This window comes from Schistocerca nitens, chromosome 8 (assembly GCF_023898315.1).
Source record: "Schistocerca nitens isolate TAMUIC-IGC-003100 chromosome 8, iqSchNite1.1, whole genome shotgun sequence".
NCBI classification, from domain to species: domain Eukaryota; kingdom Metazoa; phylum Arthropoda; class Insecta; order Orthoptera; family Acrididae; genus Schistocerca; species Schistocerca nitens.
Genome location: NC_064621.1, coordinates 217,810,883 through 217,833,456, shown reverse-complemented (window position 1 = coordinate 217,833,456; position 22,574 = coordinate 217,810,883). Strand labels below are relative to the sequence as shown.

Genomic DNA, 22,574 nt, shown 5'->3' with positions numbered 1-22,574 from the left:
GCAGAGATGCTGAGTTGCAGATAGGAACAACAAAAAGGACTGTCACAAATAAATAAAGTTTTTGGCCAGTAAGGCCTTCATCAAAAACACACACACACACACACACACACACACACACACACACACACACACACACACACACACACACACAGCTCCAGCGTGGTTTCAGTTGCCTGAGACTGCAGTTCTGCATGTGAGTTTCGTTTGCATGAGTGTGTGTGTGTGTGTGTGTGTGTGTGTGTGTGTGTGTGTGTGTTTTTGATGAAGGCCTTACCGGCCGAAAGCTTTATTTATTTGTGACAGTATTTTTGTTGTGTCTATCTGCAACTCAGCATCTCTGCTATATGGTGAGTGACAACTTTCCTTTTCATAATATTGTTACACTCGCATTTTAGTTATATTGTAAAGTCCTGGGTGGGCCCCTTGTCTGGTTGAGGCTTATTAGTTATATCTCTACCATATGGAACAAGAGCCAATACACCATATCCTTCACGAAAGCCTCAGTAATTTGTCTCTTGCACTGTCTGAAGTTTCTCTTGAAAGGTTCCCAGATGTAGGATTGGATCATATTGTCCACACTGATAATATTTCCATGAGGCAGCTGCTCATTAACCAAGGTGAAACTATGGCTAGCTGTCGTGGCTCACCAGTTTATACACTGGTTCAATAGAAAAAAAGGTGGCACAGAGGTGAAGCTGTAATATCATCGCTTGGGACATTGACACCTAGAACCCTGTCAGAGAACTGAGCTGGAAGGCCCCGCATACACAGTGCAGGAAAGGTAGACTCTTAACGAATGTGCACAGGAAAGGTGCCCAGCTTAGATATCCTGGTTCTGATTCTCCTTCAGTGTCATTCGACGGAATTTGTCCGTCTTAGTGCCATAAATGCTGATGTAAATGCTTTGTTGAGTTGAAAAAATCTGTGTGTGTGTGTGTGTTAGTTAAGTTGTTAGCTGTATATATTTCAACTGCTTCAACCAGCACAACTTGAGAGAATTCAGAAGGAACGGAGAACTCAATTAGGATGTTTTTCTTGCCTTCTGTTGGCAGTGTGTCCTTAAAATCACCAGCATCTTAGTGCAAATAATGCTGGGTTCCACAATAGATGATCTAGGTCTAAGAAGACCAGAAATGAATATGATCCCATGTCAGTGTGGAAAACGATACATTGGCCAGACACATTGCTCTGTTAAAGGCAAATGCAAGCAACACAGATGTCGCAGAAGACTAGGTAAACTAGAAAAATCTTCTGTATTAATACAGGACATGGCATTAATACAGAGAGAAAGAGCCTTGCCCACCTCCATGTACTGGGACCACATCATTAAAGAAGCACTCAAAATATTTACAGGTAGCAAGTTAATTAACAGGCACAGATTTAACTCAGAAAAGCATGTAAAAATATATTCAGTGAGATAACACTGATGGGAAATTGAAGCCAGGACATCTAAGCCAAGCATCAACACCTCGCCTGTTTGAATAGCTATGGTCCACGGCTTACAGCTGAATCTTCCCATGCCACACATGAGAGATCCATGACTCGATTCTCAGACAGGGGATCTGAATGTCAATGTCCTCTATGATGACATTATAGTTTCATCTCTTGGTGCCTACACTTTTCAAGCAAAACAGTGAATAAATTGGTGAGCAACATCTGCTAGTCACAGTTGCACATGAAGAAAACTGGGTCCTGCCTCTTGGAAATATTATGTAGTTTCTTCTGCGATATATCTGCACGTGCACCTGATTCTGTCAATTCTCAGGACTTCTTGAACTATATTTTATCAAGCCCTGAAATGAAAAATATCATTCTGAAAGTAGTATTCCACCATGCATCTATTCTATGTAATATCCTGCCTGGTCCATGCTTATGCCACACCAAATCCCAACTCCTTGGCATATGGATCAAGTGCATGTGGAAGTTTCGCATATGTATGGAATTCTCCTCTTCTTCTTCTTCTTCTTAAAATCTGCAAATACACGTGGTTTCTTTCTTCAGCTCAGGAAAGCAAACTTAAAAGTTAATTTTTTGAAACGTTCAGCTTCTGAGAGTTCCTTCGAAAAAATTATTTATACCTACATTCAGGTTGTGTGCCCAGCAAACATTTCCAAGAAAACAAGACCAGCCAACCGTTTTGCAACATCACTGTGACATCAAATCAAATGGCCCATAGTTAGAAAGTAGATTAGAAATAGGGTAATAGCACTTTACTGCAAGTGGACTGCTGTCGAACTGTGAGTTACTGTACATCTCTTTCACTACCTCATGATGCTTTACATTGACACTATGGTGAATAAATACTGTGTATGAGGCAGTACTTGCAACCATCAGGCTGCAAAAAAGACACCATGGCCATGATAATGTGCTTTTGTGTGTGTCTGTGGGGGGTGGGGAGCGAGGGGGGGGGGGGGGGGGCAATGGTTGAGTGTGTGAATGTGTGTACTATCTATCAGAAAAAGAACCAGAGCTCAAAAGCTAGTGAAGACTGTTTTCTGCTGCATGTGTCTACGTGTCAGAACAATGCATGAACCATACTATCTGTGAATGGAACAGAAAATGGGGACAAATAATACCAGCACACCATGTACTTGCAACTGCCCACCATGCTGAGGCTTGGAGAGTCCAGATGTAAATGTCAATTTAGCTACCACTTTGGCAACAAACTTCCAGCTCAAGACAGCAAGCTATTCCAACATCCCAATGCATTTGTATTGATCTCTTATGACAGGAGTTTTCATTTATTGTAATTACTCATTGTTGTGAAATATATCAAGCTACGAACCAACACTTCCTTAAGGGGAGACGTTGATGAAATTGACCACAAATGCCGATTTTCGATTTATTTTTTATTTGTTAGTACAACTCATGGACAATAAGTTCCCAAAGTTTCAACATTGAAATTGCATCCGAAGTGCCTGAAAATTAATTAAAAGTGTGATGCGGCCTCCCTACCACGCCCAACTTTGGAAGTAGCACTTCAATACCAGCTCAGTGAACAACAATTCTGTGTAGTACTTTCAACCAAATGTGTGTGGAATACATCTAGAAGGCGGTGATTCATACTCTTTGGTTTTATAGATCATCTTTGGCCGATCCTGCACTTCTCAAAAAGTGTGTTCATGGTAAAACTCAAAATCCAAAAGTGTCTCTAAATTCACTCATATGGAAACAATGCCCTAAAAACATATTTGCATCTGCTACAGTTGTCAGAATTGGAACTTATGGTGAAGTTATTGTAGTTAATGATGAAACGTTGGGAGGATGAAGGTAATAGAAAGAGCGGGCTTCAAGATAGGAAATTTTACTCAAGACATCCTGAGAAAAATAGATTTACAGCACGTCTCTGTAGCTGAAATGTCAGTTGAAGACCTGGTAAAGGAAAGAGGACAGACAACAAGAAACCAGAAGAGAAGCCTTGAAGGGAAAGATGACCCAGAGTACAAATGTGGTGCCTTCTGAGGAAGTGACATAAGGAAAAAAGTTAGGTTGAACTTTAAATTGCATTTCTTGAAAAGTTTGTTTTTTAAAGTTTATGTACCTTTTCCTGAGATTCTATGAATGCTAGAATTATGAAATTTTGTACACATATTTCTGTAAACCTAATAAGCATTGTCTCAAGAGAAAATTTTGAAATTCTGATTGCAAGCTGAGATATGGGGCAAAGTGCTTGGAATTTTGCACGAATTTAAAATTGTGATTGTGGAATTATAATTTAAAAATTATGAAAATTCTCCTATTTGACATATTCCAAAAACCTCATGAGAGAAGTTTACAACATATAAAGAGATGTATGAGATGTATCAGAGAAATTTTTGTAGAAATCTCTTTTGGTGCATTTTTTAAATAGTGTGTGTTTTTCATCAACGTCCCCCCTTAAAGACAACATCTTAAGTGAAGGCAAATAAAATAGACAACAACAATATGAAAAAGGTAATGCTCTACAAAGTTTGTATCAACTGAATTGTGGGACTTCCTCTTGGTGTACAGTTCAAATCCACATATGTTGTAAAAATATACACACATACGTATGCATGTTCCACATCTCCTCCTAAACCACTGGATCAATTTCAACCATATTTGGTACACATATCCCTTACTGTCAGGCAACAATCGCTGTGAGGTAAGAAACACCTACACACCATAGTTCAGAAGATATAACATCATAAACAATGAGACATGTGAAAAACTGTCACAGCATGCATGACATTTAAATTTATTACTCATGTGCCACTAACTCTATTTGCAATGCATTTCATAGATAGTTTCCACATATGCCACTAAATGCATACACAAAATTATATCATGGTAGCACACACAACTCGAGAGAGAGAATGTAAGGACCACTGAGATGTGTGAAAAACTGTTGATTGTGCATGACATTTAAATTTATTATTTCTTTGCTACTAACTCTATTCACAAAACTTTTGCAGACATTATCCACATACGCCGTTAAATATACCTACACCATTATATCATTGTATGCCACGCAGTTCAAGACATATGACATCTTAAACACTGAGATGCACGAAAAAATGCCACATCAGGCATGAAGTTGTAATACATTAACTCTTTATTACTAGAAAACTCCTGCAGTCGACTCAACTTAAGGAAATCCCTGACACCTGGCAGCACTACTGACAGCTTTCAACTGCTATGTGCAAATATCTGTAGGCAAAAACCATTGCCGTCTGTAGAGCCATGATGAGGTGTTGCCGTAGAGATGTTTACAAAATCGTTTTATAGAAATGCAAAGTAGCTGCGCCTAGCACACAGAAATTGTCCAGAATATTACACTGAAAACAAAGCTCATATCTCGTTTTTGTTCTAATAGAAAATTGGCAAAATGAATACCTGGGCAATGCTAGTTTTTCAGCTAGTTTGCACATAAAAAATAAATTAATTTTAATTATGGACATTAATGAGGGAAACTCCCCACCGTACCCCTCTCAGATTCAGTGGTAAGAGGGCCCAGTGAACAGCCTGCCAAAAAACTGAATACAGATCAAGCATGAAAACAGGAAGACGGTATACTGTACTGTGAGGGGGGAAAAAAAGCAGCAGCAAAATAGAACCAGTGAACTATCCAAGAATAAAAAGAGCAATATAGAGCATCCAGGAAGAGAAATGGCATTGTGACCTCCACCGTGCCTCTTTTTTGCTGTACACTTTATTCAAATTTGTGTCTGTCTCTCAAGGTGTAACGTCCCTTTGCAACAGTGATGTTTACGGTAGGGTCCTATAATGACAGTTGATTCTACACAACTACTCTATTAGCAACAGAAAATAAGTAGCTTTTGAATGGGAACTGCAAATGTTTGATGATAAGGCGAAAAGTCAACCGAATCCTCCACTGGAAAATACTTCCGGTGTGTCATACACAGAATTAGTGACAGTGCATGCGTCATACGATAGGAATCTCTTATCGATGTACTTAATTTGTACGACTGGTAAGTGAGTGAGATATGTCTCCTTGTCCGATATAGGTGTTCGTATGAATGCGAATGAGATGACTCCCAAGGAAATGATGAAAATATAATATTTTGTCACATAAGCTGCAACAAATGAATGCAACAGTTTCACAATCACACAGTTTCTCTGTGCTCTCTCAAAACATATTTTTTATGTTTTTGAAGTTGTGTTCTGTTTTGAAAGTCTTCACTGTTGGTTTCCTTTGTTGTAACATAGTTCACATCTGTTTATTTGTTGTTTTCATTACTGTGAGACATCTATGAGGTATCTTGCCTGCTGTCACTATTCATCCCATTTACTTGCGACGGTAACATATTCTTGCCACAACTCATATTCTATAACCAATGTATAGTATGACAATTGTCAAGACTACAGAAAGAGAACAAACATTTCAATGACCAGATGGACAGTTCATAATGTTGTGAAAAAATAAATAAATAGTATGAGGGAGTTTTGAACATGGCTCGCCTGGTTGATGGTCCAACACCATGACCACTTACCCACGACACCGTTGCTGTTTCAGGCTGCTCTTTATTGCACTTCTTGTTCTTGGACTGTTCACTGTTTTTAGTTTGCTTTTTTTTTTTTTTTTTTCACAGTTCAGTACACCTTCATCCCGTTTTCATGCATGATCTGCGTTCAGTTTTTGATGGTCTATCCACTGGGCCAACTTACCACTAAATCTGAAGGGGTGCAGTGGGGAGTTTCCCTTGTAAAATGAACTTAATGTTATGTTTATGGAAATTCCAAGATGGGAATAATGAAAACAGAGGGCAGGCAAACTTGGATCTCTAGGTGAATGATGGATCGTATAGAGATACTTTCAAAAAGTCACAAAAGTACACTAGTTTTTGGTCTTCTTCTGGTTAGCAAGGACATATATCCTCTCTCTCTCTCTCTCTCTCACTCACACACACACACACACACACACACACACACACACATGCTAGCACACATGCGCGAGTGTGCACACCTTGAATGGCCAGAGATAGCAGTTGTATTCGTGTGTGTGTGTGTGTGTGTGTGTGTGTGTGTGTGTGTGTGTGACGAACTTTAATTAGCCACGAATGTATATCAGTTATTTAATCGCACAATTCCCTACACTCATTTAAGGTGGATGTGACTGGATAATGTTATGAAACAGACTGAGATTCACATATTGCAGTATATAATACAACTGATTGTTATATATCTTCATACACTGTAATTTTATTATGTGATTATATATTACTGCTAACTCTCTTCCAGCTTGTTGAATGGCAATAGGCAGCAACTTACTGAGAAATAACAAAAAGTTGGACACAAGTTTGTTTTTATTTAAATAGCAAGCAGTTTCGGACTTTTGTCCATTATCAAGTCATCCCCATAAGTACTACAATAACAGCATAATGTGTGTACACTAGCCACATTAATTGTTTGTATGGCTAAGTGCAAGGTACTATTTGTGCACAACATTCCAGTGTTGCGTGCAGCAAAACCTACTGCACTGGACCGTTGCACACAGCACTGGACTATCGTCTGCAAATACTTTCTTGCACTTAGCCACTTATACAGGCAATGTGGCCAGTGTACACATATTTTGGTGTCACAGTACGGCTTTTGTGGATGGCCTGATAACAGACAAAAGACCAAAAGTGGTCACCATTTAAATAAAAACAATGTGCAACTTTGATGGTTTTGTAATTTCATAGAATAAGTCTTGCCAGGGCCACGTGTGTGTGTGTGTGTGTGTGTGTGTGTGTGTGTGTGTGTGTGTGTGTGAGTGAGTGAGTGAGTGAGAGAGAGAGAGAGAGAGAGAGAGAGAATGAGTGTACTATAGCTGGAAAAAGAGCTACTATTTGAATGTTAGTGTGAACACCGTTATGTATCACTGTATTCCACGTATCAATCCACTATAGGTGAATGGTTGCCTTTCCCTTTTTCATTCAAGTTTTTCTCATTATAAAAGCACCAAGCTTTGTTGAAATTGCGAAGAGGAGTGCAGTTGTGACCACAGTGACTCAGTGAATCTATCAGTTGAAAAAAAGGAAATGACTTGTGTCAAGACCTTTTACCAAGCAAAATTCTCACAACACAATAAGAATGTGAAAAAAATTTAAAGAATCGCCACAGGACTTCTGCAACAAACATACATATATCTAAAAACAAAGATGATGTGACTTACCAAATGAAAGTGCTGGCAGGTCGACAGACACACAAACAAACACAAACATACACACAAAATTCAAGCTTTCGCAACAAACTGTTGCCTCATCAGGAAAGAGGGAAGGAGAGGGAAAGACGAAAGGATGTGGGTTTTAAGGGAGAGGGTATGAGTCATTCCAATCCCGGGAGCGGAAAGACTTACCTTAGGGGGAAAAAAGGACGGGTATACACTCGCACACACACACATATCCATCCACACATATACAGACACAAGCAGACATATCCCTTCCCTTTATCCCTCTCCTTCCCTCTTTCCTCTTTCCTGATGAGGCAACAGTTTGTTGCGAAAGCTTGAATTTTGTGTGTATGTTTGTGTTTGTTTGTGTGTCTGTCGACCTGCCAGCACTTTCATTTGGTAAGTCACATCATATTTGTTTTTAGATATATTTTTCCTACATGGAATGTTTGCCTCTATTATAACCATATATAAAATATTCAAATATGACTAACAATCTGCACCACTTCCAATTAAGTAAGTAACTAAGGACTTATGTAATGTTTTCCTGCTCCAAAATTTAATTTATCATTTTGCAAGGATCGTGTTATTGTGATGTGTACACTGCTAATAATTAACATTTTCTGAACTGAAATTTCATTTGTGGGTTTAAGAAAAGAAAAAACTGAAAAGTTAATGGGATTTTATGACCTGTGCCTATGGCCATCATACTTTTGTACATCATCAGCTATTGCCGGCCGTTGTTTTTTTTTATAGTTTAAGCACAGAACTATTTATTATTATTTACTACCTCTTTTTTCCATTAAGAATTTACACACAGTAGAAAATAACTATACATAATCTCCTATTTGATGATTCTACAGAGCAATAATTTGCAGTGAATGTCAGGTGCTTGAACATTTGCCTAGTGGCAATATAAACCATTTTGAAAACATTATTATTTTCATTATTTTCTCTCCCTATCTTAAACAAAAGAAGAAAAATGAAAACTAGATGGTTAGAGTCATGTGTCCTTCCCAAAGTTCCAATTATAGTATTACCAGAAATTTGTGACATGAGATTAGAAAATAAAGAATCTTCAAATGGATGATATCATTTAGTTTAATGTAAAATTATTCCTAGTACTGGTACTGTTCTCTATAAACCCATCACACCCCATCCCATGCCATCAGGTAATGACACTAATTTAGAATAAAGTATTGTAATCAATAATATTGTCCACCACTAAAACTCATGCTATAACTGACACAAGAAAAAGAACTTTGGAGGACATTGAACAGTAAGGGAAAAGAAGAGAAAATATTCTTACGTTGAGCGCCGGTTAAGATGGGTGTCCTTCAAGGCAAATATATGGATCGTTCCTTTGTCGCTCGAACAACACAGAAACTCTGAATCCCGGCTAAAGTTGATGCTGCAACAAGTAATTCAAGTAAGTTATATGATGAAAGTTACATGGCAGAGCACATAAAACAAATGCAATAAACTAAAAACATAAGTCATGTTTGTCAATCTGTCAATGGAAAAAAAGTCAAATTCATTAGCAATTAGGTTTTCATTAACCAGGCCAATATTAACAAAATCATAGTGCTTATTTTTGTTTTCATAACGGATAAATACATGCAATTCATATTTTTTGTTTGTTTGTTTATTTGTTTGTGTACTCAAACCTGATTTTCAGTGCCTTTACTAATACTTTGGTGATCAACATTGTTAAATTATATAAAATGCAGACATGCCAAACGTTGGAACACACAAAATCACTCCTTAGCATACAAAATCTAAACTGTTAAAATATGTATATATGACCAGAAAAGACACAATACAGTGAGTGTGGAAATGTTGCTTGGCTGATCACTTACTTAATACTTGGATGGTCCAATCAACTTCTGCACATAGCAAAATCTCCTGCCTAACAGTTTATTCCCATGTGTCCTGGTATCCAGCACACCACCACCTCATTCCTGTGTATTTGCAATTGGAAAAGGGCATCCTGGATATTCTAGGCTGTTTTATCTGCAGGGTATAGATACTGGATGGTCTATAAAGTGCTGAGGGAATCAGAACAGATGACAAATTCTGACCCCTGATCACGTCTCATCTGATACGCAGTATTCAGAATCGAATAAAGCTCAGTATGAAAAACATTAAACTCACTGGGCAGACAGATTCTGAGGACACACTCGAATTAACAATGTAAATAATGGAACAACCATTAGGGTCTCCCCATTTGCACATCCCCTGTGCAAGAGTATAAGAGTTATCCGATCAGAGAGGCTGAAAAAGGATACAGCCCAGGCAGGTTTTTGGTTTTAATGCTACACCCTGTTGTTATTTACTTCCCCAACTATTCACATAAATATGTCAACAGAATATTCTTTCTTCTTTAGAGCTGTCAAGGGTACATTTGTAAGATCTTGTATGGTTTCCTTTGTGGAGAATCCTTTACAGAAGGCAACAACGAGAGGCAATTGACAAATTCTGGTTAGAAAAATGAGTCATTATTCTATCATAAGATACTTTCGCAAACACTTTTGAAAAGAATGGAAGGATGAAATGTGTCTGCAATTAGAAGTGGTACGCTTATCTCCAGTTTTATAAATAGGTGTTATCGCCACATATTTACAGTTCTCAGAAAAATCCCCACATTCATTAATTGATTAGAAAGATAGCTTAAGCATACTCTTATCCACCCAGCACAAGATTTTAAAACTCTGATAGAAACACTACTATTTAGTGACCCAATGAATTTTTCAGTTTCCTTAAGGGCTGTATTTTAGAAAATATTGTCTCTTGGTGGTGCATCAAAGTAAATCTAAGGCATTTGTATTTGTATTTGCCTGCTTTTTTGTTAGTATATTTTTGCTGCAACAGTGATGAAACAATCTTTGAATCTGGTGTCCACTGATTTCAATATGTCATTATTTCTGGGAACTCAATATTTGGAATACTATTTTAGTTTGTTTCTTGTTTCAAAATATTCCAAAATGTGATGTTTTATTTATGCATTCCTTGTGTTTTGCTTTCTTTGATAACAGACTGGTGAAGTGAAGTTTCAGCTCCTGAATACAGAGTATCCACTGAGTTAGGTAGGGCTCTCTCTTCTTATCACATAATACTTAAAATCCCAGGAGTTATCCATTCATTGTCCTTGGTTCTGTTCATTCACACATTTGTTTTAGGGGAAAACAAGCTCTAAATGCTGTAGAAATAAGTCTTGAGGCAACTGTCCTGCCTGAATAAAATTCAGCCTTTTTGTCTCTCAGGTTACAGGATGCAATCATAATGAGGACTTTAGTTGTCTGAAGATTATTTTCATAGAAATAATCCACCATTTTGTGGACTATTACCTCTTGAGTGACAAGTAGATTGCAATTTTTACTGTAGTTGTGAATGGACATATTCATCTTCTCTCAAAAATTTTCTTACAGATTCCCTTATAATAGTTGGTGAAGGGGAACAATTCATTTAGCACGAAAACTTGGGACATAACCTCTTCTTGCACTCCTCAAAAATTGCTCTAGCTGTAAGAAATGTTGCTGGATTTTCAGCATATACATTGCTTCTCAATCTTTCCACTACCACCTGCTTGCAACTCAGTGCAGTTTGATATGCGCTATTCAACCATGGAACAGGTTATGTCCTGAAATGATCAGCAGATGTTGACAGGAGTACATCAGAGACTTGTGTACCACCCCCATCATGTGATCCATTCATACCTAGATACTGTCTTGGAATTACACCATAATCAGCTGGCTGAATTATATCTAGTTAGATTTTTAGAGCATCCATTTCAAGGACCATTGGTAGGGCTCTTGTCTCTCTGCTAGGGTATTAAGACAGGGAAATGTTCACTTAAATGTATGCCATTCATCACCTCCTATAACAGCACCAATGTGGGGTGCCAAAAATGCCATTTTCACTTTATATTCTCATAGCAAAAGATTCTTAGTAACTCATTGCCAGAAGTGTGTCAGAGGAGCCACATAAAATACAATCGACTATCCACCATCACACCACTTGAGCTCCCTGCTTCGGTACTTGCCAGATCCTAAAAGGAATGTCCAAAGCAACAAACAACCATGTACTACTAGATGCATCTTCATCATTATACTGGCTTTGACAACAAATAGCCATCCTCTCCACAGGTCCACAGCTCATCTTTAGGTTTGGTTTTGTGGAGGAAGGTTATGCAAGTTCAGAGCATCCTTTTGATTCCCTGAAAAACACAATGTGCCACCATCACACGCCTACAGAACTGGCACCACTGATCACCCCCAGAGTGAAAACTACAGATTCATCAAACCCGAAGTTACACATTGCTGAACACTATTCATCAGGGGCTTACCACTTGCCACAATTAGCTCTGGGCTAATTCCATAAGGTGCTTACCAATTGTCAGCATCACTGGCTAATGTGTCATAAGGAATTCAAAGAACATAACGAGCATTTCTTTATGGCGTTTATAGAAATAAATATATGGGTCTCTTCCCCTAAAATGTGGCATTCAAGTCTGAATAGTAATGCATACCCTATTGAAATAATGTAATTGTATTAATGACTACCACAATATTGTACCTGTAGATAAACAATAACATAATTACAGGACTAAATATCGATAATTTGTGCTTCCCTGAGTCTTGTTGAAAACTTAAGTAATTTGTTACTAAAAGAAAGTGCAAGCACCACCACCACCACAAATGTCAATTATATCAAATATGAACTGGGAAAAGTTATCACACACCAGAGAGTAAAAACAGAAACAATATGAGGCATGTCAAGAAAGTGTTGCTCTTCAGTTGGCAGAAACACCTTTACTGATTTGCATGCTACACAACACTAATCCCCTACAAAGTAGTCTCCTTACTAATGCACTAAATTCTTCCAGTGCTCCCGCCTTTGTTGAATCGCTTCCAGAACACACCTTCTGAAATGGTGATCACCCACACTGTTGCATTCTTCTCTTGACTCAAATCATATTCATTACTGGGGCATTTTCAGTTTAGGAAAATAGTCAAAAGTCATATGGAATCATATCAATGCATAGTGAGCCTGACAAACCAAAAGAATGTTGTGTCTGATGAGGGAAGTCTGAATCAGAAATGCAGAATGGGAGGGGGGATACATTATCATGATGGAGCTGCTAAGTTCTTGCTGCCCACAGATACGGTTGTTTGCAGTGCACAGCACCATGAAGTCAATGAAGTAGCTACTGGCAGTATTGCTTCCGGGCAGTTTGACCTTGTGGCGTGTGCTTGTGATGCATCACCCACGAGAAACGAATAAAATGGTCAACATAACCTCTACACTGCTGTGGGCATGCCGTGCTTTTCTTTGTTGTGGGGATTTCAAATGTTTCCACATGAAGATTGAAACTTGGTTTCTGGGTTGTACCCGTAAACATATGTCTAATTGCCTATGAACATGCGAGTTCAGAAAGTTGGGGGTTATTGCTTGCATTGTCCAGCATGTTCTGTGCAATTTACAAATTGCATTGCTTCTGCTCTCTTACCAGCAGTCTCAGTATGAATTTCACATATCCTCATCTCGTGCATAATTTTTCGGTCAAAACTTAGTATACTGATCTGATGCTTATTCTCATCTGATTTGCAAGTTCTCTTACTGTTATACGATTTTCTACCATGATCAAAGTCTGCACTTACTCAATCACGTATCATTTATGCTTGTTGAGTGCATGCCTGAAGACAGTTTACTGTCTACAAATGTGCAGTCACCATTGATGTGGTTGTACCACTTCTTTACCAGTGGGCTGCTCAAAGCATCATCCACGAAACCTTGCAAATGTTTTCTACTTAGGCATCACCAAACATTGGGCAAAATTTGATGCGGTATCCTGCTTAATTTTTTCCATCATTTTACAGCTGTTCAATTTTTTCCATCATTTTACAAGTTACTGGAATCAGATGAGTGCTCACTATACGTTCTCATTCATAGGCTGAATGTCTGTTGCTGATGCTTTCCATCAACAGAAATAAATTCACTACTGTGCACGAATGTCTCCCACCACATCTCCACTCGAGAAAGTCTCCCCCCTTCGATTTATGAAGGAAACAAGAAGCTTCAACATTTTTTTGAATACATCTGGTACAGGAGATGGAAAATGCCAACCTATGTATTCAATGATATCATTAAACTTTATACTACTTAGACAATACATACAGAAAAACTTAGGTAGCACAAAATATTGCTTACCAATACAGGGTTGCCGGATCAGAACCACGCCGCAGTTCCACTGCGAGAGTTCGACGCACAGTGTCCCACACACGAATGAGCGTGCCCTTCTCTGATGCAGTGGCAATTAATGTACCTTGTTGATTAAGTGCCAAGCACGCTAATGCACCACGGTGTGCATTGACTGTAACAGGTGCACTTGAGCTCCCTGCTTCAGTACTTGCCAGATCCTAAAAGGAATGTCCAAAGCAACAAACAAACATGTACTACTAGATGCATCTTCATCATTATACTGGCTTTGACAACAAATTGTCACCCAAAACCACTTTACTGTATTAAGAAGACACTTAACTGATGGTAAAAATATGATAGGAAATCCATATCAAATTTACTAATTTGTATAAAAGAGCAGATGAATTATTGTTGCTGCAACAATGGGAATTCCATTTCATTACTATACACAAAGTAAGTCAAATTAAAAACTTATAGAAATGCATTATAATGGACTGATTGACTCTAGTAGAAATGGATTAGGATAAATCATTAATGAATGAAACAACACGTTTAATGTTATGAGTTACAATGTATTTATTTCCACAACAGGTTTCAGAGGTAATCTCCATCATCATGTGGATTTGTGTGGATTACTGTGGAATTTATATGTTGTGTTACGACTTTGAAGTAACCTGTGGCACTGTCTCCAGTGGTTACACACTCCTCTCCCTGTTGTGGAACATCACATACACTACCACACTTCTGGAACACATTGTGAAAAGAAGTAGTGTCTAGTAATGGTAAACTTGATGTTTCCTTTGACAGTCAAGGTAAAAGTGAACCAAAAATGTTCGCATTTGAAACAAATCATTAATCTGTGAAATTTGGGATAACTGACACTACATATTTCTCTTTTTGTTTCTGTCTTGTCCAATTGCTCTCCTAATTGAGGGGTATTATAGATATCACATTAATAATGTTGTTGTTCTTATTAGTGGTAAAATATCAATTTACTTCTGTAAAGCACATGCAGCAATATACGAAGTATACTGAATGGGTAGCTGCAAATATCTTCAAGCTTCTTGACTCCACTAAGCCCTATTCTTCATCAACTAAAATCCACAGAAATAAATACTGAGATATAGATGTTTCTAAGCCACCTATGCTTCCTCTACAAGGTAGTTTCCATAAAACAGCTTCAGATTTCTATACCCCATCTTACAGACTGAACTCCTTCCTCTCCAATAACTGTTGTATTCTGAACACCATGTTAATAGTATTTCCAACATAATGTCTTGTAACTGCTGCCTCGGGTTAATATCACCTATCAAGGCCACTGAAATATGTGGCAAAGATCCTTCTCTGTCATAGCCAAAAGAGTGAGTCTCAACAATGTGTTTTACTTGGAATGTCGCCAGAAACATCCTACAGAACTTAAGATTGCAAATAAACCCAAAACACAGTTGTCAACTTACTTGGTAGAAACCTCTCTCTCTCTCTCTCCAAAGTTTCGGCACCACACACTCCAAATACAACACTACTACATCACAGTAGACCATTCTTTTCTACTAACCACATTGATAGGTTCCTTCTAGACACTCTTTCACATAAAATGAAACACAGTGATATATAGTCTCAAAATATATCCCCTCTGCCAAATGCCTGGCACCAGCTACAAGTCATGCCCCAATGATCTGACTGCAGGAGTAAAGCATGACCTCCAATTTCTGCTCAAATCCCCAGACTAACTTTGGAACTTTTCTGCTGAATCCTTCATTTCCCCCACCCTTAACATATAAGTGTTCTACATTCAGAATAAATGAAGGAGCGAGTTTCTGACAGAGCTGAAACAGTGAAGGGGGAAGTCATGAATTGTATCTGGATAATAAGAGCATTGCAGACTATAGGCAAGGATCCACGTTTGATCCTGAGGCCAGCAGACTACGGCAATCTGTTGGAAAGTTTCAGGAAAACACACATTTAACCATCCCAAATGGTCTACTGTAGTTTCCACTGAATGGATTTCTGCCGTAACCGATGGAATCCTCCAGCCCACTGTCACAGCATGTCTTTCTACATTAAACATACTAACCACTAAATTGCCCCTCCACTGTTACTACCCCAACACAACTTGGCTCCAATTTGTGCCAGCTGTTGATGCAACATGCTCATACATGAACATCTGCTAAGCTATTGCTTTTCCCCAAATTGCTTCATCTTTTACAAATGTGACATTATATCCTTCCTCTTTGCTGTGACAATATAAAACACAAACCCACAGCATGGCCATGGGCACTTGTAAGGCAACCTCATATCCCAATTTAATGAGCAAGGTTTCAGAGTGGGAAGACACTGGACATAAATTTGGGGAGACAGTGATTCAAATCCCTGGCCAGTCATCCAAATTTATGCTGTCCATCATTTTCTTAAATTCAAGTACCAAGGAAGTTTCTTTGAAAAGACAAGATCAATTTCTTTCCCCGTCCTTTCCGAATCAGTGTTTCTGCTCAGTATGCTATGACCCTCATATCACTGACAGGGTATTAAACCTTAATCTTCCTTCATAAGCCAGTATATTTATGGACTCCATAGAAGAATCCTCTTTGTTAACATATGTTCTTAAACTCCCCATTTGCTTCAGATTCCCAGGTAGTATCCTCAAGATCAGAACCCAGGATAGGTATGTCCCATCAAATAGGGTGATTTCAGATGGATCTGAGGTAATTTTCACAGTAACGTGCATAGGTTATGTTAGATTGCATTGTTTGTTACAGAAGTGGTGTGGAATATGCATGATGAACAAAATATCCTAGAATCAGAAATTCTGTATGTACCTATATTTTCCTGAGAAAGGCAAACAAAACGACAGAAATTACCCAGTGTATTTGGATGATTTCAGGCACAAGTGTTTTTAATCTCCATCCAAAGTATGTGGGAGGAATTTGGACATAAATTGACTTTTTTTTTAATTCTACATTCTTTCTATTTGATTTTTGTAATTTATAATACATTTTAAGGGTATCCAGCATTATGAATAAGTGATAAGGATTGAGATAATGAACGTTATTTTAACTGTCACTTTGTTCACTTCCACATAAGCTGTTAATATTTTCACTTAGGCAAACAGAGAGATCATCTGCTTCTTGAGGAATAAATGTAACCATTCGTCATCTGGTAAATAGAAAATTTCTTCTCTGTTCTGCCTTTCACCAAATATCTAATACCCAATCTACTGAATGGAAATCTCCAGTGTGCAGCCTTCAAGATACCTTGCTTCAACATTCCTTCTTCTTCTTACTCATTTAGTACTGGCTGTCCTCCCAATTTTTTTGAAAGTATTTCAAATCACACACTTTTCTACATGGTACTTTGTGACACCGAGTATCATGAAAAGCTTTATCTAGCCCAAGTTCGGAATCATAATTACACCATACTTTAGCACCTTTCTTGCTTTTACACATTCTTATATTTTCCGAAATCATCCCTCATGGTAGACAATTTTGTAAAAATCATCCTAATTTCATAACTTTACAGAAAAACTTGGCACACTTTTACAGCAACTGTCTCAACACCATAGGCTACCGATTTCATTGACCACTACAATAACACCACCTTTCTGCCACTTGCAACAACAGAAAATTTCAGCTTGATGATACTGTGTGAACTTTCAACAATTAGACTGTTTATCAGATATTTATGTAGGTAAACATTTGACCAAAACATGACCACAACAAAAGTCACGGAACATGGGAAATACAGTCTCATCCTTTAAATAATTGGCATGTGAAAGTGAAAATTAGTGGCAACTAGTTGCTATGCAGTGAGAAAGAGCAAATAAACCATACTTTCCGAAATCCCTCCCCCAGCACCTGAAATCATCCTGTTTGTTGGTACCATTTTTATTCTTTCACAACCTCAGTTTCTTTACCTATATCCATTTCCGTGTGTGATCTTTAGTTCAATAATCCATCTCCTTGTTAGTCTACTTCCACCTCTCTGATGCCCCCATAAAAACATCAGTGCATATTAAGATCACCATCAACAAATATTCCATTTTGATCCCTCCCATCCTTTCCACACCAAAAGACTCTCCCATACATTCTTTCCACCTGTTGTCGGAAAAACTGCGGTGCTGAGAAAGCTGTCTTCCATTACACTGACGGTCTTATCCTTTGGAGTAGACTAACCAATCATGCGCCAGAGCTTCAACTGCCTTCCATCATGCCCCAAAATCTTTTCCACTTCTCCCAAAGTGCTGTATCACCGTCCACACAACCTACAAAATATCCTAGTTCAATCTGGCTCCCACAGCCACAAATTGCCCTGTGCAGCCATTCAGCATATTGTAATACAGTCCTGTCACTGATATGTCCTATTCCATCATAAAGAAAAGCCATCCATGAACACAGGCACTTTTTGTAGCAACACTACAGCTGGCCTTTTTCGAGGCTTGACTCCCAATCAGCCATCCACCCTTATGAACAAACATTGCCAAACTGTGGCCTTAAGCATGTTTCACCACCTAGTAGTACAACAAGCTGATCTGGTTGCCTGCAATCCAGCAAAATCTTCCATGTCTCAATTTCTATAAGCTACAGTACCCATCATCCACTTACCTCTGCTTGTCTTCACCTGCCTTCTACTGCCCCCCTCCCCCCCCCCCCCCAACAAAAAGGCACTCTCATTTGTCACTGTTCCCTTGCTCAGTCTGGTTTGGGTTTCTAGGTCTGCGAACCCTGAATCGCTTTAATTTCTCAGCAGTTTTCTCCCTCTCCATATATCCTGCCACCCCCCCTCCCCCCCAACCCTGCCAAGTCGTCCACACCTTTGTACACCTGCCTTCCCCTGAAACACACAGTGTAACATTGAAAGACCCCTGCCTTCACTTGAGTCAGCTTTCTCTAGCACTGTATTTATGTACTCCTGCCCCCTTTGTCCACCCCCTCTCCCCTCTCTCAAGTTACAACATAAATCCTTCTAAACAGATCAGCCTGTGTGGCAATATATTTAACAGCAATCCAATAAAAATGTATCAATTATAAGAGTATGTTTCTGTCCTCCGTCATGCAATGTTTTTTTTTATTCTTTTGGTGAAATAGTTCCCAAATATATAATGAAACCACTTGGCAAATTACTGCTGCATTTAAGGACACTTAATACAGCATGGCAGATATTAGATCTGAAATATAACAGGCCAAAATGGGAACTTAGGCCTTGTTCTCCATATAAAAAATTATTAGCACACAAATTGCTTTTAAGTAAGAGGAATGAAGGGACTTCTCATTCAAGTTTGTGATTTTATAGCTATTTTTCAGATTTTCAGTTGATTCTCAATGTGATAAAAGTAATCTCCATGTTCATATATAGGAAGCGATAGTAATCTCAGACAGGGGTTATCATCACGGTTAGTGGTCTCAGATACTAACTGGTCATCTGTATTACAGTTTCGTGACAATGCAATACAGACTGGTGACAATTTATAGAGAAATAAATTGCACACTACAGGGCCATTCCCAGCTTAATATTCTGTAATGCCGTTAATTCCTGACATAGTCAGGAAGGACATAAGTGATCTAATATTTTATAAAAAGTTAAAAAAAAATTATTAGTAAAATCTTAAGAATGCAAGCACTTAATGTTGAGTGATGGCAAATTTCAGTTGATTACCTAGCCATCTTCAGATCTGGAATAAAAATAGAAAATTGCACTAAAGTGAGGTACAAGAAGGGAGTAGAAAATCCCTAATGATACAGACAAGATGACAAATACATGCCAATTATAAACACATGTATTGTGTCTACTCATAAAATGAGATTAAGACATGGTGTCTGCATCACAGTGGACACTCCTGCATCTCAGTAAGCTAACAGCATATGCCATCACCATAAAACATTACGTACACTAGATCTAGGAAATAAATAGAAGACATCAATACAAAATGAAACACACAACAGCATGTGTGGCCATATTCTGCTAGACCATCTAGTATTGCTGTACATGATGCTTTGGTTAACAAGTTACTCATGCAACAATTTTGTATACAAAATACTGTATATGCCAACTCGTAAGCTGGATTTGTACTTTACATATTTTTTGCTTGATTTATGGTGCTGTGTGCTTTATTGCATACTGTTGCCTTCTATTTATTTCTTAGGTCTTGTATATCTAATGTTTTATTTCAATTATGTATACCTTTATTTTATTGAGAAACGGCTCTGAAGTGAGCATCCACTGTGATGCAGATCTTGCACCTTGTGTCTTAGTCTTATTTTATGAGCAGACACAATATAATGTTTTTTAATTAGTATGTAATTGTCATCTTGTCTTCATTATTATGGATTTCATGACTCCTTTTGCCTTTACAATATTTTATTAAGAAATCTTTTTAACTTTTTTTATACTCTGTAATGTGCTGCAGCAAAGGGACATCTGAAAGTGCCAGACTAAAATCTGGGGATAACTGAAAAGCAAACCATTCTTTGCACAACATAAACCATTCCCAACAAGTTTTCTCTGTAGCATACCTCTTCATAATGTAATAAATTACACCGAAGAAACCAATGTTTCGGCCACAGTTACAGTGACCAAAACACTTGTTTCTCCAATATAGTTTTTTACATTATGATATGGTATGAAACTCAGACACGTTTTATGTCAACTACCTATGTCTGCGGAAGCCTGTGCACGGTACATTCCAAACAAACTAAAGCTAACAAAAAATAAACATGATATAGCTACTAATGTCAGCCAACATTCTACACATGACAACAACAATTTTGCAGAGGAGACCTATAACATATTTTATTTCTACTAACCACCAGTTGGACACTGCCTAGCTTGTGACCTGGGAAGGCAAGCAGTTGTCGTTCACTAGTAGCCATCGGACTCATCTCACATATACCACGTTCATTGTCCCTGGTCTCTAGAGTGAGTAGGCGTCGAGCAGGTTGCGGGAAGGTGAATACATGTATTTGATTACAGGTGGCAACCGCCATCCTGTAACAACACATTTTATGCAGTCATGGTAACAAAGATAAATAAGGTTACTAATGTCACTTACTGTCCTGTGGTATCAGAACAATATTTTCTCCTTTCATTTCCTGAATAACAATACAAACTCTTAGGAGATATTTACAAATTAACTGGGGCTAAACTGGAGCAAGGAAAAAAGTGATAATGTACGTGCAATAAGAAGAGACCAGTAATTTCCAGAAAAACTGAAAACATACACATCCGTTTGAACATTCCTGAGAAATTAAAATGCAAAAAGATGTAGGTTGTCTCTCTTTATACGAAGACCATAAGCCTATGTGCCACAGAAGTGCAAGAATGATATCTTTTAAGAAGTAATTTAGATTACCTCATCTGCCCGCAAACAAAAAATGAAATGAAAGGTAAAAATATCAACAATTACTTTCCACATCTTCCAGCTAATGAAGAGTGTTGCACTAAATTACATCCTTTTTTCTCAGTGTATGTGTACAAAAGACAGCATTTCCACAAAACCTTTTCACACGGAAAATACAGTATTATCTACAGAGTTATGGTGTTTTTCTCAATCTCATAAAGTTTAAAAAATAGTGAATATGAGGAAATTCTCACCTGTCTCTCCGCAAACGAACAGCAAGCACCCTAGCAGGAAACGTAAGTTCCATTATGAACTTCTTGGAAGCGTCGTCATAAACGAGAACGGTGTTCTCGGCAAACTTAGGTCGTGGACCCCCGGCGACAATAGCTAAAAGGTTTGTCCGATGAAGCATTTCGCAGGAACAAACACTCCCGACAAGATCCAGATCTACAATTCAATTTAAACTGTTACTAAAATTTATAAAAAACAATGCGCTTCTGTGGTTATTATAAAAACGTGTATACATACCTAGGTGAGCTTTTTCTACTAAGGGCTCTACATTGTAAATACGCAATCCTGTTTCCATACAACAGGTGAAACATCCTGAAAAACAAACATGTGTCATTCTAATTTTAACCAATCTCGCGCAATCCACGCGTGTTGTGTTTCTGTTACTACAAAATTAATTTGAAGATAAGAAATCATTTCTGCACAAGGCAAAAAAATGCACGGTAATGCAAGTCCTTGTCACATTATAAACAAACCTTGATCCTGATTGAATCGCAAACTTATGACCCCTCTTCCAGCTGCCATTACTTCAGGAGCCTTCATTTGTGTTTAGAAACAAATTTCTAATCTTTTCCACGTTCGTGCATTATCGCAGTGTTATGGCAGAAACGTTTTGCTAAAGGACAACAAATTACTGTTATCATGTGCAGAACAATGGCAGGAACACCACGCAGTAAACAGCTGATTGCTGTCATGGAAAAACTTTGCGCTTATACACAGTTAATAACTGTATCAATGAAATTTCAGAGCTAAGATATTTTTATTTAAATGTTCCCTGAAAGAAATAAACAAGTCGTGTATATCGACAAAATAAAGCATTTGTTCAACCCGACGAATAATATAAACGGGAAGTGATTGCTGTTTTGACTACTACTACGTTGCCATGGTGACATGTAATAAACGCCCCAGAGCGAACTAAAACATAAGGGAGTATTGTGATACTGATTAGAAATGCACTTGAGGTATAGGATCTTTTGCAAAACCTATGTCCTTAATACTGTTACACATTTTTATCGGTAGGTAACGAGAGGCTAAAATCTTACGGAGCAACGTAGCTGCACTTTGTTTTCCAAGCACAAGGCAGTGTGAGCGATCAGGCTGCATTTTGGATATTAATTCGCC

At 38.1% G+C, this 22,574-nt stretch overlaps 1 protein-coding gene across 1 annotated transcript in view; it reads right to left on the bottom strand.

Annotated features, from left to right (window-relative positions):
* The window catches only part of LOC126198729 (WD repeat domain phosphoinositide-interacting protein 4-like), a 35,317-nt gene extending 13,133 nt beyond the window's left edge, over positions 1–22,184 (bottom strand). The window contains exons 1-6 of the mRNA XM_049935250.1: positions 21,929–22,184; positions 21,693–21,767; positions 21,419–21,611; positions 20,632–20,812; positions 13,844–14,052; positions 8,943–9,044 (exon numbers count right to left, since the gene is read on the bottom strand). Coding sequence (XP_049791207.1) covers positions 8,943–9,044; positions 13,844–14,052; positions 20,632–20,812; positions 21,419–21,611; positions 21,693–21,767; positions 21,929–21,995 — 827 coding nt within the window. The 5' untranslated portion in view covers positions 21,996–22,184. The remainder of the gene's footprint in view (positions 1–8,942; positions 9,045–13,843; positions 14,053–20,631; positions 20,813–21,418; positions 21,612–21,692; positions 21,768–21,928) is intronic.
* Between the last annotated feature and the right edge of the window lie 390 nt (positions 22,185–22,574).